This window comes from Actinia tenebrosa, unplaced genomic scaffold, assembly GCF_029948245.1.
Source record: "Actinia tenebrosa isolate PJP-AT-01 unplaced genomic scaffold, QUT_ActTen_1.0 PGA_scaffold11__36_contigs__length_13525064, whole genome shotgun sequence".
Classification (NCBI taxonomy): Eukaryota; Metazoa; Cnidaria; class Anthozoa; order Actiniaria; family Actiniidae; genus Actinia; species Actinia tenebrosa.
This window is the reverse complement of record NW_028292571.1, coordinates 12,132,545-12,152,308: the sequence shown is the minus strand read 5'-3', so window position 1 is coordinate 12,152,308 and position 19,764 is coordinate 12,132,545. Positions and strand designations below refer to the sequence as shown.

The window sequence follows — 19,764 nt, the reverse complement described above, 5'->3', positions numbered from 1 at the left end:
AATTAGAATATGTTTCAGTTTCGTGTGTTCACATTTAGGTGCAAGCGACTGTACAAGCATGATTCTAATTACGCACTGCGTCTAATAATAGCATTTTTTATTGTCATATTCGGTTTAATTAAAGGGGAAAGGGTGGTTTATCTCAAGCATTATTATATGCATATCGCTTCATGAATTCTAGCACTTGACTTCCTTCACATCATTGACGTCCAGTTTGAGTATCTTGGCAATTTTTTCATTTGTCATCATCTTCCTCAGTTTGCAAATGACTGCTATCATTTTAGGCGGCATGCCTTGTTTTGGGCAATTTGCAATCATTTGTTTTACATCTTCAGGGCTCAGATTCGTCCTATCAAACAAATGATAAATAAGTAAATGAAGTTACGAACGACATGTCTGCTCTGCTCTGCTCTGCTCTGCTCTGCTCTCCTGTCCTCCCGTTTCCCGCACTCTCCGACCTTATCATATCTAATTTTTTTTCCTGAGCAAGTGTAAGGGGCGGGAGCAGTTGACAATTATTGGACTCTAGAAATAAGACATACTTTTTTGCAACATCTTCTACTGAAAATCCACTACTGTAAAGTTGACAGCAATATTCCTTCTTCATCTTAGAGTTGAGCACACAGTTGGGGTTAAATTTCTTTACTTTTGCTATTTTGGGCAGGTTATTTTTGATGGCACTTTTGCTGATGTGGACGATTCCCATTCCCCTTTCGCATTGGCTGGCATCAATATCCAGCATTGCAACACCTTGATCGTAGAGATGACTGATATCGGCAATACCTTTGCTGCATTCTGTTATCACATAGTTGATTAGCTGCATCTTGGTAATGTAGCAGTTTATAGTGACATCCGTTTGGCGTATTATCTAGGTATAAGTTACAATTGTTATTGTAATAAATTAGTTAGCTTGGTCTTGGTAATGAAGCAATTATAGTGAACCGTGATGGGCGTATTACACCTGTTTTTTCTTATTTCTTTATATCTATTTATAGTGAGCTATGTTGTTAAAATTGTTATTACAATATGGTCTAAATTTTCCTACTCTACTCACTGTTGTCAAGTCTTCAACCGCATTATACGTCATCTCCTCTGGCGTATTTTTGTCATTTGTCATTTTCAGAAAATGCTCTATCTGCACCGACATTAGATCAATCTTTGGATTTGTCATCGAAATGTCCTTCAACATCTGATTGATGTGACTCAAATCGTTACCAAGAGGTTTACTTGTCAAATGGCTTTTCATCAGGGCCCATGCCTAGAAGAAAAAACAAAACAAAACAAACAAAAAAACAAAACAAAAAACAAAAACAAAAAACAAACAAACAAAAAAAAAAAACAAAAAAAAAACAAAAAAAAAAAAAACAACAAAACAAAACAGGGACTCAATAAGAATGCGCTAATTATTATTAAATAAATATATTTTAATATAATTATTCGCTCAGTGAATATCGGGGAATATTTACCGAGACGCGAGTATTCGAGCAGATGAATTATAAACAAAAATATATATAACGATTTTCTCGTATGATTCGGAATTCATAGATACTCGAGATGTTTTAAGAGTTCTCAAATTGGACTCGCTTTCGGTCGCTGTCCAATCACTCTTACCTATCAATTCCGAATTGTAATCGAGATCGTGCGATTTCCTATACTAATTCACAGCCGACCAAGTTAATTTCTAAGCCGTATGCAAATTACTCAAAACATATGTAAATGTGACCTTCAAGCATGCCTGATAAATTGGACTTCACAAAATGCCAACACTTAGCGTTCATGCTTGAAAGTTAAGGCTAATTCTTTCATATTTTGTTTGTTAATACAGTATCTTGGTCAGACAAAAGTATACTCACGAACTTTTTTGTATACTTGGAGGAAACAAACATTTATTTTCTCACTCAAAATCTTCAAAATTCTTAGAAAACGTGCTTAAGTGCACGCATGCGCAAACGTTTTTCTCTAGTATCAGCTACACCACTTACCTGCTCAATAATCCTTTTCGAGGTTCTCACCTCAGCTAGAACATTTTGCATCAACGGTAAAGCTTTATTCAGTTCTGCTGCTGCATCCAAAACGTAATTTCTTTTCTGGCAACAACTCCTAGCGGATTTTACTTTCCTGTACAGCTTATTACCTAACAAAATAGTTTTTCTTATAATATATGAAGTAGATTTTTCTAATCTCTTCTTATTTTTTTTCTTATAATATATAAAATTTAGACAACGTATTATGTTTTAGATATTATGTTATCATTATCATTATTATTACTATTATTAATATTAATATTAATATTATTATTGTTATTATCATATTAAGCAATTATTGTATGAGGTTTTAATGATATGGGGATTTATCAATATATATAATGTCGAGGCAAGTGTTTTTGGCCGAAGCCGTAGGCTGACAATAACATTTGCCTCGACATTGATAATACCGGATATCATCAAATCCGAATTCAATAAATGTTTTATTATACATTATTCAAATAGATCAACTAATAATAAAAATATTTAAACGTTATAATAAACTTTATTTCTTAAACAAAATTTCAAAATAATATACTTAAAAAAGCCACCTACAGATGAAAACCGCAAAAAAATGTTCGTGTGGTATTTAAATCTTTCCGTCGGCCATGTTTGCTTTCAAAACAATTTGGCGCATGCGTGTACGACTGCGTGTACGCTTTTCAATCATTTCGACGATTTTCCTGTACGGTGTTTATTACATACTGTGAATTTCTCCATTTACCTGTTGAAAGAAAATTGTGTAAGATATCCACATTCTTGCTCACTTCATTAAGGGTTTTTGTCGCTTTGAAGTATTCAGCTTGAAGGTTTTTCTTTATGATGGCTAAGTCATGAAAAATTTGTTTTCTGTTCTTAACCAGCCAGCCTCGTGATTCTAGTGATTGGTTTGGATCAGAGGTACCAAGATCTTCTAACTACGATAAACGAGTAAAAAAGAAAAAAAAAACTACTGTGGGTGTCGTTGACAGCACAGCACAGCACAGCACAGCACAGCACAGCACAGCACAGCACAGCACAGCACAGCACAGCACAGCACAGCACAGCACAGCACAGCACAGCACAGCACAGCACAGCACAGCACAGCACAGCACAGCACAGCACAGCACAGCACAGCACAGCACAAGCACAGCACAGCACAGCACAGCACAGCACAGCACAACAGCACAGCACAGCACAGCACAGCACAGCACAGCACAGCACAGCACAGCACAGCACAGCACAGCACAGCACAGCACAGCACAGCACAGCACAGATAAAATGAGAGAAGAGAGGCATAAACCGTCGTACCTTCTTTGCCCTTCTGTTTGCCACTCTATCAGTTGCAAACTCAATGACCTTTGGGATGCTTTCTAGAAGAATGTTAAAGATCTTCGTGGTGCTGCTAATGACCGATTTGTAAGCTTGGCTGAGCATGATATTGATTTCGTCATATTCTACTTTTTTACCACTCTTGATTTTCTTCTCGACTGTCTTCTACAGAAAAGATTACGATAGAAAGCTACTTAATGGTTATGTTTGCTTTACCATTTATCTCCCTTGTTCCTAGGATTTTTACCGTTGCAAAAATTGTTTTCTTTTTGTCCATCTGTTAATTAGTGGTGCCCTGATCAGGGTTCTGAGTTAGCGGTGCAATGGCTTAGATCAGCAAAAAGGTTGCTTCAGGGTTCTATATGTGAGCTAGCTGTGCCCAGACTTAGATCAGCCCAGAGATTGTTTCAGGGTTTGATCTGTGAGTTAGCCATGCCCTGACTTAGATCAGCCCAGAGGTTGCTTCAGGGTTGATGAAGTTGAGAGTTTTTATTGATACTTACTTTAACCTCAGATGTTTTCTTGTTCATTTGGTCCATAGTTTCAGGGGAGACGCTTTTCATAACCATCTCTGAGTCCTCGATTATTTTGCTCAACTCGATGATCATCACCGAAAACTTGTTTTGGGTGGATTCGGTCCATTTTTGAAGATTTTGAGCTTCAAATTCCATAATAATTTATTGGCAACAATTGCTTGTTTGTTTTGTTTTTTTTGTTTGTTTGTTTGTTGTTGTTTTTGTTTTTTTCTAAATTAGTACGTCATTTAATGTTATTGCTAAATGGAAACACCCACCAACCCACCAACCCACCAACCCACCAACCCACCAACCCACCAACCCACCAACCCACATCGTCCGTACATCTGTGCATCGTCCATCACGTCTCCGATCGTTTCCGAATAGTTTGCTCCCGCTGTTGTAAGTCGTTAAATGATTCAGCCTGAGGATGGCCAATATAGCCGAAAGCTTTCAATGAAGATAACTCAAACTACGAAGTGGATCTAGTTTCTTTGTTCCCCTACCTACAAACATTTTAATTGCATTCTAAGTACGAGAATTAGCCACCTTAAAAGAGGGCAAAGAACTAATTTGGTCGAATTGTGATTGTAATAAATTGTGGGACTGTTTTAAGGTACGTGTTTCAAAGATGTCATTTGGTATTTTTTCACCAAAACAGTCCCACAATGCACTGCAATGTGTACTCGACCAGGATTTTTTCTCCCAACTTCGATATTGGCCAATACCATTATAACGCATTGAGCATCAAGCGATAAAACACACTCACCTTCAAGTTGTATGTTTTGAATGAGATCAGCTGTGTTTTGTATCTGTCCTTGATGCTCTACAACCCTCTTGTTTGCATCGCATGCTTCAGGGTACTTCTTACAACAGCGAGAAATAGCGTCCATGGCTGACATGCTGTTATTCGTGATGGTAGCCATCTCTGGTTCGACTGCTTTTCCGATTTTCAAAATTGCTTTAGAAACGGCAGCAAATCCGTTCTTTCGATAAATTCCTTTTAATATGCGTTGCATATGTAGGTTGAAGGAAGAAAGTTTTTTATTGAAGTTAAATATATAATGAAGAATAGGACTCGTGAGAAAATATAAATGAATGAGAGACGAATGAGGAAAAGACGAAAATGGAGGAAGGAAAAAACAAATGAGCGAACGAACGAATCAAAAAAAGGACTAATGAAGGACTAAAACGTAAGAACTAAAGAAGGGCGGATGGATGATAAAAAAAAAAAAAACCCCACAACAACGAAAAACAAAAAGAAAGAAGAAACGAAGAAATGAAAAAAATAAACGAAAGAAAGGGGGGAACAAAGTTAAAAAATATAAAAATATAAAAAAGAGAAAAGAAAGAAGGAAATAACAAAAAAAGAAGGAAAAAAAGCCAGAATTATGGTATAATTAACGAGCGATGTCTATCATACTTTGCAATCGTTGTAATAGTGTTTTCATGTTTACCTTCATCATATATTCTTTCAATTTCTGTGTTTTTACGTCTTTCGTCGTTTTCTTTTGATTTTACTTCGTTTCTTTTCTGAGATACAACATCGAGATCGCTACATTTTGCCGAGAAAAATACAAACGAAAACAGCACAAAACAAAAGAGGAAACCAAGCCCCAGTTGAGAAACTCTCTTCATGTTTGAGCTTTCGCAAAGAACGTGAACGAATAATTATTCTTTTCTTGGAGAAAGTGTGATTTTAGAAGTGAGTCAATCACGTCATGTCTTTATCTCCCCTCTTATTTACGATACGGCAGGTAGTAACAAACTGGTTCGATTTATAAGTTAACGCGCTCATAATAGCGCAGCGCTGTTTTTAAGTCACGAAAATAAGACCCCCGCCGTGGCTCGAAAAACATTCCCGTACATTCTCTGTAAATTACAGGCTGTTACCTTCAACGTTCGCTTATAAATATCGCGAATTTGGAAACAAACGTTCCAGAAAACCCAATACTATCGCTTAAATGTAAGTCCCAAACGACTTGAAACTTGCCACTAAACACATTTTTATCTAACAGTAATGATAAAAGGGTAAACACCGTGAAAAGATGAAAATACTTACTGACGTTTCGGACGCTAGTCCTTCAACGGACTAAAATTTACCCTTAATTTTTTCCTTTTATCATTACTGTTTTATTAGAAACACCGACGCAGCTCACACTGGGTTTTAGCTAGTTATCTCTTCTTATCACATTTTTATCTACGGTGAACTGGATTTTCATTTATTTTTAAACTACATAGTAAAGATGCCCATTTAGACACGGCACCTTAAGCAATACTTAGTTCTAAGCATATCATTTCACATGTTTTTAAGGTTTTGGCGTTTTGCTGGAGTACAAATCTCAAAGAGAGTTGTTGTGGATTTTGAACTTTGTCTGAGTCATTCGGGGGATGCCACCGCGCGTGAAGTCTATTTATAGTAACGCCGCGATACGCTATTGCATAGACACGAACCTTTTTTCCTCACTTTACATCATTAGTTCAATTTGGCATTCGTTTCCATCCGTCCCACCTCTGGTAGAATTATTTAAGGAAGATAAAGTATCCGAATCCCCTGTATGAACACTAAGATCCCCAAATTAGATGATTTATTTTGAAATCAAACCCATTAAAGTACATGAATGAGCCACTTTATTACAATCTAGAAGCTGATTTTTCTTTTTGTTCTGTTTGCCAGTGAAAAAGTTTAACTGTCTCTGATTATAAACATTAGGAATTTTACTCCTTTTTTTTATTGTGATTTTGCATTTTAGCAATATTATTTAGCAGCATCTCGACCTTCAAGCGAGTCAAGAAATGTTCGTAAGAGCATAGACGCATAGATGGATTTCCCTCTTGAAACCAAAGCGCACAGCATAAGTGTACACCAATTAGTCAAAAGGTGAAAGGTGAAAGGTCAAATGTCACAAGGTTTTAAATTGTGTTTCATTGTTCAATGCCCTTCGCGGTCAGTTGGACCAACGTCAGGCTTTCTGTCCAAACAATTACAAAGAAAGAAAAAAGAAAAAGAAAGAAAAGAAAAGAAAGAATTCAAAAACAAAAAGAAAAAAAGAAGAAAAGAATAAAAAAAAAGAAAGAAAAGAATTAAAAAACAAAAAGAAGAAAAGAAGAAAAGAAAAGAAAAGAAAAAAAAAAAAAAAAAAAAAAAAAAAAAGGAAAATGAAAAGAGAAATAAGAAAAGACATAAAAGTAGAAATGTTAGATGTCGTGTGATATGACTAGGAAGAACAAAGAAAGAAAGAAGGAAAGAAAGAAAGAGAGAAAGAGAGAGAAAGAAAGAAAGAAGGAAAGAGAGAGAGAGAGAAAGAAAGAAAGGACGAAAGTGGAAAGAAAGAAGGAACGAAGAAAGAATAAAAAAGAGACAAACGTAAACTGTTAGATTAGCTAAAATAGTGACCTGTTGATGTCAAATAACTAGAACCAGAAGCAAAATCAATGAGAACAAACAAGGTGCGATGGTTTTCAAGATCTTCACATAACCTTTAACATAGTTAACGGGTATTCTATTTAGCACAGTTTATCTATTCATTTGCTTCAGCTATCCATTGAACCACAAGATATCCATCTGAGATTTAAAACTGGATCTTATTTTACCTTATTAAGCACACGGTCATCGTGGGTTAGTTGAGAGACCAAGAAGAGCTTCGAAAGAAAAACCAGAAGAACGTTTCTCGCGAAACTGTTAGGTAGGTGCCCTTACAATTGAGATATTGAGAAATTGCAATATGCTATATGGCGCTTGATTTCTCAACCCTGATAACTCCTAAACAAACTTCACTGTACAGTTAAAATCAAAATATCAGTAGTAAAGGGAGAAAGAAATACCCAAAATATAAATTATTGTCACAAGTAATGTGAAATAAGCACATCAGCCACCCTTTGGGCTTCATAGGAATAAAATAAATTAAGGATGTATATACAATTAAATGTATGGAGTGATGTTCGATGTTGAGTGTATGACGTCACAGACTCCAAAAAATAATCGTAAAAATATCATACTTTCGCCCTGAATATCGAGAAAACACTTCATACAGTGATTATTGGACCTTTAAAGAGTATTCTTAGGAAGTTTCAGCTGAATCCAAGTTTGAGCGATTTTCGTCAGAGTAGCACTTTAAAATCTAAATGTCTTTACCCTGAAGAAGGTCTACGAGATCGGAGCGACTCTTCTGCACAATTTCTAAAAAAGTAAGGCAAAGTCAACTGATAAAAGTAAAAGCAAAATTAAATGTGCGGTTTCTTTTGGCTATTTGGTTATTGAATTCCCACGGTCTCTTAAGGTCATCTGAAGAACTAAGTTTTAAACGAGGCTATAAATAGATATTGGCATCGGCCGTGGCTTTCTTGGGAAATGCCGAATGTCCGGGACATGGGATAGTTTTTTCTGATTTTTATGGAAAACGTTAAAAAACATTAACCAATAAATAAAATTAAAAAATCCTTTGAATTTGTTGAATTTGGTCGTCGCCTACAGTTGTCGCGGGAAGCGGGATTTCAGGAAGAATAGCGCGTGGTTCGGGATCCGGACCCCCCTCCTAGACCTTGAGACGAATAATTCTTTCTGACGTCGTCGTACTTCCACTCATTTTTTACAGTACAAATCATGGTTGGTTATCACCGTCGTGTCGCGGCACTGCTGTGTTTGCTACTTGTTCTTCATGAATTTGGACCTGCGCACTTCGCTCATGTCAAGCCTCCCAGTGATAGCACCTTAGATGAAGTCGATCAAAACCCTCGAACAAGTAAATTGATGTCGTTATTAACTTTATGCCTTTTGCAGTTGTAGTTTCAATTGAAAAGACGGAAAAATTTTTACTTCGAAATCTCGTGTCTTAGGTAGATGTGCTGTGCATTTGTATCATTCATCTTTTTCCATTCATTGGTTCACTGGTCAAACAGAAAGCTTTATTCGAGGTTGCATGGTTCAAATTTGAATAATCCTTGCGCGCTTTGTGTTTGACCAGTGAACTAATGTATGGAAAATGGTGAATTAAACAGGTTTCATCAATGCACGTGGTACTTTGTTATTAATTCTTCTCTAACGGTGGTATTTTCGATATATGCTGTAGTCCCTGTCTATACGCTCATTCGTGCAGGTTTAGCAAATGTTTTTATATCACTGAAAAAAAAATCGAAGAATGAAAAGAAAAGAATGTGCAACTTGAACAACGGCAATGTTCAATTGAAATCTGAGCTCACAGATATTCAATCAATAGTATCTACGAATTAAAGCTTTAACCTTCAAATGCTATCGATACCCTGGTAAACCTTTGTGCTGAATAGTTGGCTAAACCTTTATGAGTGAACACCATAAACGGCGGTTGTATCAATAAAGAGAAATATTGCGTTGGTGGGTTCGCTGGTGGGTTCACTCAATAAGCTCAAAAACGAATACGTTTACAGCCCATTTCATCATACTGCCGTTTATGGTATTCCCCATTGGAAAATGGCGGCCGCGTATATTATATATTTGCTCGCGATCGTAATGACTAGGAATTTCCTTGTCCCGTCTTAAGTTTGAGTGGCGTAAGACAAAACGCCAAACGTGATTAGAGGGCCGAGCTTTTAAACTTGATATTAGCATTTAGTGTAACATCCTCTTTTAGTATTGCTACATAAAAACCTTGAAGAGCCATACCTCATATAATTAAACAAAGAAATATATTTTTAATTTTTTGCGCTTGCCATAAACGCCTACCGCTTTTAAGAGATCCATTTTATGCAAATTGTGAGCAGAGGAACAAGAACAAGAGGCGGAGAAAGATAAACCCGTCGAGGACGAAAAGAAACACGAGGGACAGAAAAAACATCATGGGAATAAAGAACACGAAGGAAAAGAGCATCAAAAAGAGCATGGACAAGCAAACAAGCGAGGTACGATGAGATGTGTAAAAAACTTTACAAACATCACTTCCAGACGGGGCTCTTATGTGAGGCTCGTTCGACAAGGACTACCACTACATTCACTATTTACAAAGCACGACACCCAACTCACATGTAAATTTTTGATGAGGAAAAAAAATCATAAAATATGAAGGAAAACGTAACCCTCGTGGCAAGGTAGAAAACATATCAAAGAAACTCAACTCACGTATGCTGCTCAATGAAGAATCAAACCAGTGGTGATAAACAGCGCCGATGCAACGTATGCCAACCAATTGCAAGCCATTCAAATGCAGGCCACCCAATTATAGGCCACCCAATTACAAGCCATCCAAATGCAGGCCACCCAATTATATGCTACCCAATTACAAGCCATCCAATTATAAGCCACCCAATTACAAACTACCCAATTACAATCCAATCAAGTACAATCCACACAATTACGTACAGGCCACCCAATTATAGGCCACCCAATTATAGGCACCCAATAACAGGCCACCCATGCCACCCATGCCACTCTAAGGGCGTATCCAGGATTCAAAGGGGGGTCCCTACACAACAAACTTTTACTATGACGTCATAGCACTATGGTACGATTTGCTCTTTTTTATGCCTTTTGTGGCTTAGAAAGGGGGGTCACGGGCACCCCAGGACACCACCCCCCCTAAATACGCCCCTGCAATCATGTCCTACCCATGCCAAATTAAAATAATTCTGCTATAACAATGATAAAAGCGTATCTCGTATTTTAAGGATTTGGGTCTGTGGTAAAGAACATTATCAAGGTAGCAAAAGTAGGAAATGAAATCATCCCTAAGATGGTAGTACTGGCGAGTATTGGCAATACAATTTTCCGTGCAATAGCTGGTTGTTGTGCTGACTATCCAAAGGCGTGTGAGGGGAATGAAGAAATATCAGAACTCAGGACTAACATTTCCAGCAAGAGTGAAGAACTTGATAGGATTCAGTCCGAAGGTATTGTAAATTGATCAAAGAGCTAGAGGGTATTGTAAATTATAGGAAGGGATGGAGTAGACTATGTATGTATATATTTGAGGGAAATGGAAGAAATTATTCAAAAGAACATAGCAGAGATAATTTTGAAAAAAGGAAGGGAGTAGTATACAGAATAGCGGCTCAGCAACGGGCGGATCAGGGCGGATCGCGGATCAGCCCCCAAAATGACGTCATACCCCTTACAATTTACAATTTGTTTTACAATTTATTTATTTCAAAGGTCACCGTATACAATTTGTACATTGGCACATGGCCAAAGAAAATACATTCAATCAAAATCTTGTAAATCAAGATCTTATTATATATGATAAATAGTTAAATTATTGTCCTCTTAATTGAAAGCACTCGTGCACATATTTGCAAACGAGGCTTTGGATTTTTTCTGGAGGGTTAAAAAAATTCTGGAAAATATAATTTTCACTCTTTTTTTAAAAATTCGTTAAATTTCTGCTTTCCACAACATCAAACATATTCTTTCTCAGACTCTCATAGCGCGGACATTTCACCAGGAAGTGTCGCTCGTCCTCTATTTCCCTAAGTTCACACGTAGTACATATACGGTCTTCGGGTTTTCTATACGGTCTTTTGTAACGCTCTACTTCTATCTCTAGATAATGACAACTAATTCTCAGGCGTGTGAGAGCGTTTCTATGCATGATGTTAGTAACGCGGAAGAGATATATTTCAGGGGAATAACTACATTTAAAGATGCGATATGTCCGGAGTTTTTTTTTTTTTTTTTTTTGACCGTTTTTCTTTTCATCATCAGACACCTCCCTGAGCCATGTCTGGAACTCGATATCTTTTAACCTTTATTTTACAGTTTTACAGTATCCTAATTTTGTCTGGACCTGGGTTCCTGACTGAGTCCCCAACGTATTTATCCAGACCTCACCGAGGCCCACTTTGTATATCGGTATCTTTAATTTTCTTTCTATCTGGTTCATCCGTGCCATCTGTGATTGTCTTTCAAACAAGCATGATTCGTAATTCTGGTGTCGTATCTCTCGCTTGGTCACGTTCTTGGAGATTCCTTTAGCAGTCTTTTTCTCTATCTCACAACCATTCTCGTGGTACAAGATGGATTACATCTTTGGGCGTAGGCCGATAAATTCTTCAATGGGTATCCCATGGGTCTCATCTTTCATCTTACCAATCACCTTCTTATTTCTCGTACTGTGGGGTAGTCCGAGGTGTCAAATAGGTCGAGGTCTCTGTACATACCTTGGTAGATGTCTTCGGTCCTAACCTCATAACAGAGACTGTCTGTGTCTGTTAAGAGTAGTTTGCACTGGGTTCCATATCTTGGTTTCATGTCCTTGTAATGGAACTCATTACATGAGTACTTTCGACAAGTACAAAATACAGAACCCCAGGTACAACTTGGCCTTTTTCATGTTTACCGCCGCCAGATCTTAAGAAAAGATGCGAAAAGCATCAAAGGCAGGAGAAGCTGTCAGTTTACTGAATTTCGTTGGGTTGGTAACCAGTTTCACGTTGACTCGTTTTCTAAGATTCTCCATGGTTTTAACAAAGACTTAATTGTTCATCAGTTTAAAAAAATCCTTTTTAAAGTCATTGCGTGCATTCTTTCGCTTCTCTGTATTAAAATCAATGTGACTCTTCAACCACCTGCTCTGTACAAATCCCAGTACTCGATGTATCTTGGTCAATTTCATCCCCAGTTCCAAGTAGAGTTTTAGGTTTCGGTAATGAAGAATATACTGAGTCTTGTTGTTGAGATTGGGGACCAACTTAGGGACGGGTGCCCCACCCAGGTTCAAATCTTCATTCAGTTGTTGACAGTAAGAAGATACCATGTCGGGGGTCACTCTCATTTTCTCCGGTACCAAAGGGTAGTCACTGTGCATAGCATGAAGTTCCTGCGAGTACTCCAGATCGACTTCCAGTATATACCCCTCTTCACTATCATCTGCCACGTCCATCACACCAAAATCTGCTACTTCATACTCTGATAGCCATTCAAAGTCGTGGGTAGGTAGAGGCTGAATCATACTATAACCATACAAGTTGTTTGCATCTATATACTGGATGTAGTTATGGTCTTTGTTTGGGTCGTAGTCTGGTGTGTAAGGGTTATTGGCCTTGCTGTAGCGATGGCTAATCATTGATATTCCACCTCTTAATCCTACCTCCACGAACAAGTACATATCAGGGTGAGTTAACAGTTCAAGTTCTGCATCAGTCATCATAAGACAGACAGACCAAGCCAATCCTGGACTTATGTAATAGTGGGAAGGGTCTATTTCGTAGTAGTTGAGACAAATGTTGCGGAAGTTTTCAAAGACATCCGCCAAGAGTAGCACATCTGACTTTAAGTACAAGTCGTGGTACTCCCCCAGGTTATGACACTGAAAAGTGTTGAAGACGTTCCGTGCATGCTGGTAATCCTCTTCACTAATGTGTTCTTGTGTGAGTTTACTGTAAAACTCTTCCTTGGAAGGGGGGACGGGGAGTCGAGTTTCTCGAAATTTCTCCACGCTGTCCATATAGTCGTAGGGATACACACCTTTGCGCATAAATCAGTCTATCAGTCTCTACATACTTCTTCAGTATGGTCAACTTGCTGTCTCCTTCTTTTGTGAGGTTGCAGGCCAGTTTCTCCAACGACGCATTCATGAATTGCAGAGAGTCTATAAGGTCTAGGTTTCCAATAGAGAAAGAAAAGTATTTCTCTACACTGTTGGGTATGCAGTTGTTCCTTGTCTTGAGAATGTTTTTTCTCGTGCCGCTTGAGAATGCCACATCGTTCACAGGTGAATGATCGCCCGCTGTGAAGAGCCTTCTTATGTCTCACTAGGTTGGTTTCTTGATTAAAACACTTGTTGCAGAGGTCGTAGTGAAACGCCATGCTTGCACTTGGTTGTCTGCTTGTTTTGATCCGCATTCTTCTGATGTTTGCTTGCAATGGCAAAAGGTCTGAAAAATTTCGAATTTATAGTGTCCGATTCTCAGAAATGCTAAAAATAGACACGATGTCATCTTCGGTGAAGAAATATTGAGATTTTATTGGCTGTTGCACATAATCTATTGTGACGTCATTTGGCAAGTTCAGGCATGTTTGAGATTTTTGATGAGCTAAGCTGTTTTGAACTCCAGTGAGATATGCCGAATTGAGCGAAGGGATCTAAAAAAAATGGCCCTATGTTTAATTTGTCCCGTTTTCCCGAGTGTCCTGGGTTTCTCCTCATCATCCTGGTTTTGTCCTTACGGTCCTGGTTTTGGCCTTGTTGTCCTGTATAAAAGCTAAAGCATTTTGAGAAAACTCTCATTCGTAACAACTCTACGAACCGTCAGCATGGTAAACCGAGTGTGCCGGGAATGTCCTGTTCCTGGATGTGGAACAATGTATCTTGTCAAGTTATCAAATCATTTGGCTGATGTGCATTTGATGGATTACAAAGAAAGAAGATTTTATTTACAAGAAGCCAAACTTCAACCCAAAATCAAAGTGCAAGACGATGCTCCGAAATCAAAATCTTCGAAAAGATTAGAAGTTCCATTGCTATCAGAAAGACCAGATATATTTTATGACTTTCAACACCAAGAAAGAAAAAGAAAATGCGGTTGCCGAAGACACAACAAAGAAAAGTTAACAAGACCAAGAAAACCGTAAAGAGATAGAAAAGACAGATTTATTCTACGAGAAGAAAATTGTAAAGCAGACTTTACCACTGCGGGATATCACTTTTACCTCCTAAATACCTCTGCTAGTTTTTCAACAAAGAAGATGGATGTTAGTTATTCTGTTTACGCAGAAGTACGGAAGAACCTTGAGTGTTAGAAAAATATTTTTGATCCTAGATGATTCTTGTGCTTGTTTGATTATACAAAACCATTAAGTGCAACTTCTTTTTTTGGCTTAGTTGTCTTTACAAGATAAATAGTAAAGCTGTATATTTAGATGGTATGAATTTTAAGAACAAGAATGTTATAAGGATTATTCCTACTTGAGTAATAAGAAAAAGTAAAAATGAAAATGAAAATTTTTTTTTAACCAACAGCATGATTCTATGTTGTCAGGATTCAATAAGTCGGTAGTCTCCCCCACAGCCGCTTTCAGTGTCGTCACGCAACGCTTTCTCCCCTGAGTAGCTACTCAGGGGAGAAAACGTTGCGTGACGACACTGAAAGCGGCTGTGGGGGAGACTAATAAGTCAGATGATTGGTTTTCTTAATTATACAAAAACCATTTCGTTTTGTTCAAAGCCTCAGTTGTTGAAATTGAATGAACAAGTCATTCGTACATCGAGTTTGTTTAGTTATGGTAATAAAAGTTTATTAAAGAAATTTTTGTGCGTCTCTTAAATCCAAGTCAGTTCGTTCGGAGGCATAAACTAAAAGCATCTACAGAAAGAGAGGAAAAAACAGAAAGTTATGTACTACTATACTATACTGTGTATACTATACCGGCCGACCAAAAACCGGTCAGAACCGTTGATCTGAGTAACGAAGCAAAAAGCTCAGCAGTTTTTGATTAGACATGGTCTTGCTTTTGCTATTTCTTTGGCGGCAATGAAGGCATTGATGCGTGTTTCATGGTTGGGGAACAGAGGAGGTTCCACTAGTATCCCAGAATGCATTGTGTTTGATAATATATTATCACTTTTTCGTGACGTCATCACTTTGGTTTGACCGGCTTAGAGTGCACAACAAGATGGCGGTGTTCAGACTCGGCAAATGCTTTTCAAGATATTTCATTATTGTATGTTCATTGTGTTTCAAAAGAGGATTTTTCTGTTTGTGTACCCGGCCTTGAAGGAGTACAAGTCGTTTTTAGACTCGTTCACGTCAGTTTTTTGGAGAAATTGAGAGAGAGACGTGTCGCTCTTGTTCCAACAACAACGAGTGACAACTCTTCGATTGATTACTTGTTCAATAACGTCCGTAGCCCAGCTCTTATTCGCCTTACTTCAACATTTAGTATAGGAGTAAGTAAGGTTTATTAAATATTTTTGTTTTGTATGAAATGGGCAAAAAATATCACACCTTTTACGAGTCGCGTTTGCGATAAATTCTCGTAAATATACTTCAATTGTGACTGTCCAAAAGACTATAAATCATGGGTCACTTTTGGTCATTTCAAGGTTTTGCTTTTCCTAAATATCTGAATTACACATATTTGTTGCTTAAACTTGAAATACTCAAATATGTGAAAAGCAGCATTTACTTGATGTACCATATAAAATCCAATATGACATCAGGTATGACACCGCGTGACAAAGTGAACTCGAGCGATATAACTCTTACAATTGGCGCAAATCCAAACAAATATGTATGTAGATTAAGAGTATTATTAATAAACAATACAAGTTCATGAGTTTTTGCCTCGTACAGGTCACGTAACAGCTGCTACGGAAAGTGCAAGTCGCACACCGCTACAAACGAGTAGAAAGCGACGCCATATTGGAAAACGAAACTCGCAAAGTAACTTAGGATACTAGTGTATCCTCCTCTGGTTGGGGAAATAAATAGTTAATTAGATGCAGAATTTTCTGCGTATGCTCTAACAGGAGTCGTTTCCTTAGCTAAGGTATGGACAGCAGGCGTGTTTTTTCAGACAGCGTAAACAGCGTCTGATTTGACTGTTGAAATCTCTCTTCATGAAGCCATAAAGTAAAGGATTGACCAATGATGACGCGGCAAGCACCAGAAGATTAAAACGCGAGAGCAGACTGGGGACAAGGTTTGGTTGCAGGGAGACGAATTTGACCATGGTCATGTAGATAACTGGAACCCAGCTAAGAAGAAAAAGAACAACTACAACAACAAAGACTTTGACTGTCTTGCCTTCCAATGATGCACTTTGTGCACCTTCGCGCTGTGAACGTGTAATGCCTTCACTTTTCAGTTGCACCGTGTGGAACCTGAGACGTGCATATATACGAACATACCCAATAATAATGGCCAAATATGGAAGTATTACGAACGCTAACATAGTCATCACAAGATATACTTTATGGCAAATAGATGTATATTCATTCTTCCACGCTAAAGGGATTAACGAACAGGTTATAGCTGTGATCCATAGTGTGATCAGGATCTTCTTGTAATACCTTTTCAGCTTGGTTCGATAGGTAAAGGGCTCCATGACAGCTACATATCTGTCCCATGTAACAGCACAGATGTTCCCGACTCCAGACAACATGATTATCATTATGACGTATCCAGTAAGGTTAATTGCATGGTTATTGACCACGGTATTAGTAACCCATGGGAGATACAATGGCAACAACACTCCTCCCATTAACACATCAGACACAGCCAGAGACAAGACGAAATAGTTGGTAAAAGTTCTAAGTTCCTTAATGAACACCACCATACAGATAACCGCCATGTTAGTGATAACCACGATAACACATAACACAAACAGGGCGACTTTGAGATCCATTTGTCTGTTTAAACAATAAAGAATGTGTTTGAATAATTTTATTTGATTGGGAAATTTTGCTCGAGTACGATTCTTTTGACCCCTGATGTTTCCCCATTTCAGACCAAGTGTCATTCACTAGAGTGTTATTCCCTAACAGTTATGCATGAGAAGACACATGAATATGAATACAACTCAAACCAAGATTTCTTATTCTCAAGGGAATGACATGTGCTCTGAAATGGGAAAACATTACGGTCAAGGTAAAGAGAACAATTATGCCCTCCCTTGCTACTTTTGACAGCCATCATCACATCTTGGAATCTAAGTATTGACTGGTGATCAATAGATTCTAGTTTTAAGCCTTGAAACTACTTTAATGCTCAACATAGCGTTTAATCAATTATAATAATGTTAAAAAAATGGGATTACAATGCATCTAAGATAATCAATGGTTAATACACCTATTTCAATAAACGTTGTCATGGCGCCAAAGGCTATAGGTCATTGCGACATGGAAATGGTTTCGTTGAATACAAAGAACATTGAAACAGAACATTGAATGCCACGTGTTCTATTTATAACCTACATGGCAAGAAAAATATTAAGTTATATATTAATGTTAATGTTTTCCTTTTGACAAGACTGCTTGGTCTATTCAGGAAAGTGACGTCACCTATTGATTAAACTTCCATATATCAACAAAAAATCCAATAAAAGCCAATTGTCTAGACTGTGGCATTATATGAATTCATTATTATCATATACAAAACAGGTGGCTTATTTTGCTACTTCGAAATTGTAATTTCCACTGGTATTTTTTTGAATAATTTAAAATTCTAATTTAATTTATTTTTTATTTTTATTTTTTTGTTTAATTTTGTGTGTGTTTAAAAAAAATGCAGTGGTAGAAAATTCTTACTTAGAAATCTCGTTTTGTTGATGGTTGATTTTTCTTTAGTCCATGCAGATCATTCAGGCTAAACGCGGAACATCATCTCTGCCGGAAAGTTTGCTAGTTATTTTAACGATTTTAAAGCAATAGACATCAATTCAACCGTGTGTTATATAATCCCACAAGATGGCTTCCTTACCTTTTACACAAACTGGTGGTTATCAAAGGAGAGGATTCATGTAGTAAGCACGAGGCTGCCAATTCAGACAGCTTTACTTGGTATTTGAATTCCCTCTCTGTCTTTCCCTTGTACCATATCTGAAGGTTAATTTGAATGCTAAGAAGCCTTCTTGACTAATCAGTGAACGTCACGAAAAAACCAATGAAATATTTATCCCGCAGCACGCAGCAACTTTTGATTGGTTGAGAGTCTTCTATAGGTGTAATTGAATACATGGAAAGGCAATAAGCAATTAGCTAAAAAGTAAAGGAAAACTTTATTTTTTTATATATATAGAATTTTGGGTGCCAATGGGGTTACTAGTAAACTGACATTCGGTCAAAAAAATAGCTGATAACTGACAACATCCTATGTAATCTATATTTATGAATGTCCTTTTAGTGCAAATGAATATTAATCATTAAAAAAATAGTAGTTAACTAACAATTGGATACCCCCCATGGCACCCTCAGAATTTAACGCTGAGTAAAATGAGGTGTCCCAACTGCGTTTTTGAAATAGTGAAATTAGAATACCATGTCTTGTCAAGTTTTTCATATTTAATAACTTTTTTTTAAAAATTCTCAAAACATCTTCTATGAACATTATTTTTGAGACTTTTTTTAAAAAATTAAAAATATTTGAAGGAATTATTGAGAATAAAACCGAAAATTGAAATGAACCGAAAATCTTGCTCAAACGATGACAACAACAAAACCAAAAAAAAAAAAGCTTTTACAATGAAATGCTAAAAATAGACATGACGTCATCTTCGGTGAAGAAAGATTGAGATTTCATTAGCTGTTACACAAAATTTATTGTGACTCCTCGTAGCGGTTAAACAGAATGCAATGTTTGTCCGAATCTTTAAGCTATTTTTAGAATCAGCGCACTGTGCATGCTATTGAGCGAAGGGATCTAAAAAAAAATGACCCTATGTTTAATTTGTCCCGTTTTCCCGAGTGTCCTGGGTTTTTCCTGATCATCCTGGTTTTGGCCTTGTTGTCCTGGTTTTGGCCTTGTTGTCCTGGTTTTGGCCTTGTTGTCCTGTATAATAAAACATTTTGAGAAAAGTCTCATTCGTATTACAACTCTACGAACCGTCAACATGGTAACCGAGTGTGCCGGGATTGTCCTGTTCCTGGATGTGGAGCAATGTATCTTGTCAAGTTATCAAATCATTTGGCTGATGTGCATTTTCTGGATTACAAAGAAAGAAGATTTTATTTACAAGAAGCCAAACTTCAACCCAAAATCAAAGTGCAAGGCGATGCTCCGAAATCAAAATCTTCGAAAAGATTAGAAGTTCCATTGCTATCAGAAAGACCAGATATATTTTATGACTTTCAACACCAAGAAAGAAAAAGAAAATGCGGTTGCCGAAGACACAACAAAGAAAAGTTAACAAGACCAAGAAAACCGTAAAGAGATAGAAAAGACAGATTCATTCCACGAGAAGAAAATTGTAAAGCAGACTTTACCACTGCGGGATATCACTTTTACCTCCT

At 37.4% G+C, this 19,764-nt stretch overlaps 3 protein-coding genes across 4 annotated transcripts in view; 1 reads left to right on the top strand and 2 right to left on the bottom strand.

Moving 5' to 3' along the window:
- Window positions 1-96: 96 nt before the first annotated feature.
- Window positions 97-5,547, bottom strand: LOC116307657 (uncharacterized). The gene is made up of 9 exons (XM_031717936.1): window positions 5,308-5,547; window positions 4,620-4,850; window positions 3,839-3,993; window positions 3,315-3,500; window positions 2,749-2,941; window positions 1,983-2,134; window positions 1,055-1,258; window positions 543-868; window positions 97-349 (listed from the first exon to the last, which is right to left on the bottom strand). The coding sequence occupies exons 1-9, from the start codon at window positions 5,486-5,488 to the stop codon at window positions 178-180; spliced, it is 1,800 nt and encodes a 599-aa protein (XP_031573796.1). The 5' UTR covers window positions 5,489-5,547; the 3' UTR covers window positions 97-177.
- A 1,841-nt stretch (window positions 5,548-7,388) lies between these two features.
- The window catches only part of LOC116307656 (uncharacterized), a 39,716-nt gene continuing 27,340 nt past the window's right edge, over window positions 7,389-19,764 (top strand). Inside the window, exons 1-4 of one of the 2 annotated variants that reach the window (XM_089027309.1) lie at window positions 7,389-7,536; window positions 8,446-8,592; window positions 9,587-9,724; window positions 10,487-10,708. In XM_089027309.1, the coding sequence (XP_088883435.1) occupies window positions 8,454-8,592; window positions 9,587-9,724; window positions 10,487-10,708 (499 nt within the window). In that variant the 5' untranslated portion in view covers window positions 7,389-7,536; window positions 8,446-8,453. The remainder of the gene's footprint in view (window positions 7,537-8,445; window positions 8,593-9,586; window positions 9,725-10,486; window positions 10,709-19,764) is intronic. The other variant, XM_089027311.1, reaches the window with a different exon arrangement.
- Window positions 14,934-18,348, bottom strand: LOC148912599 (adenosine receptor A3-like). The gene is made up of 2 exons (XM_089027312.1): window positions 18,236-18,348; window positions 14,934-17,166 (listed from the first exon to the last, which is right to left on the bottom strand). The coding sequence occupies exon 2, from the start codon at window positions 17,160-17,162 to the stop codon at window positions 16,296-16,298; it is 867 nt and encodes a 288-aa protein (XP_088883438.1). The 5' UTR covers window positions 17,163-17,166; window positions 18,236-18,348; the 3' UTR covers window positions 14,934-16,295.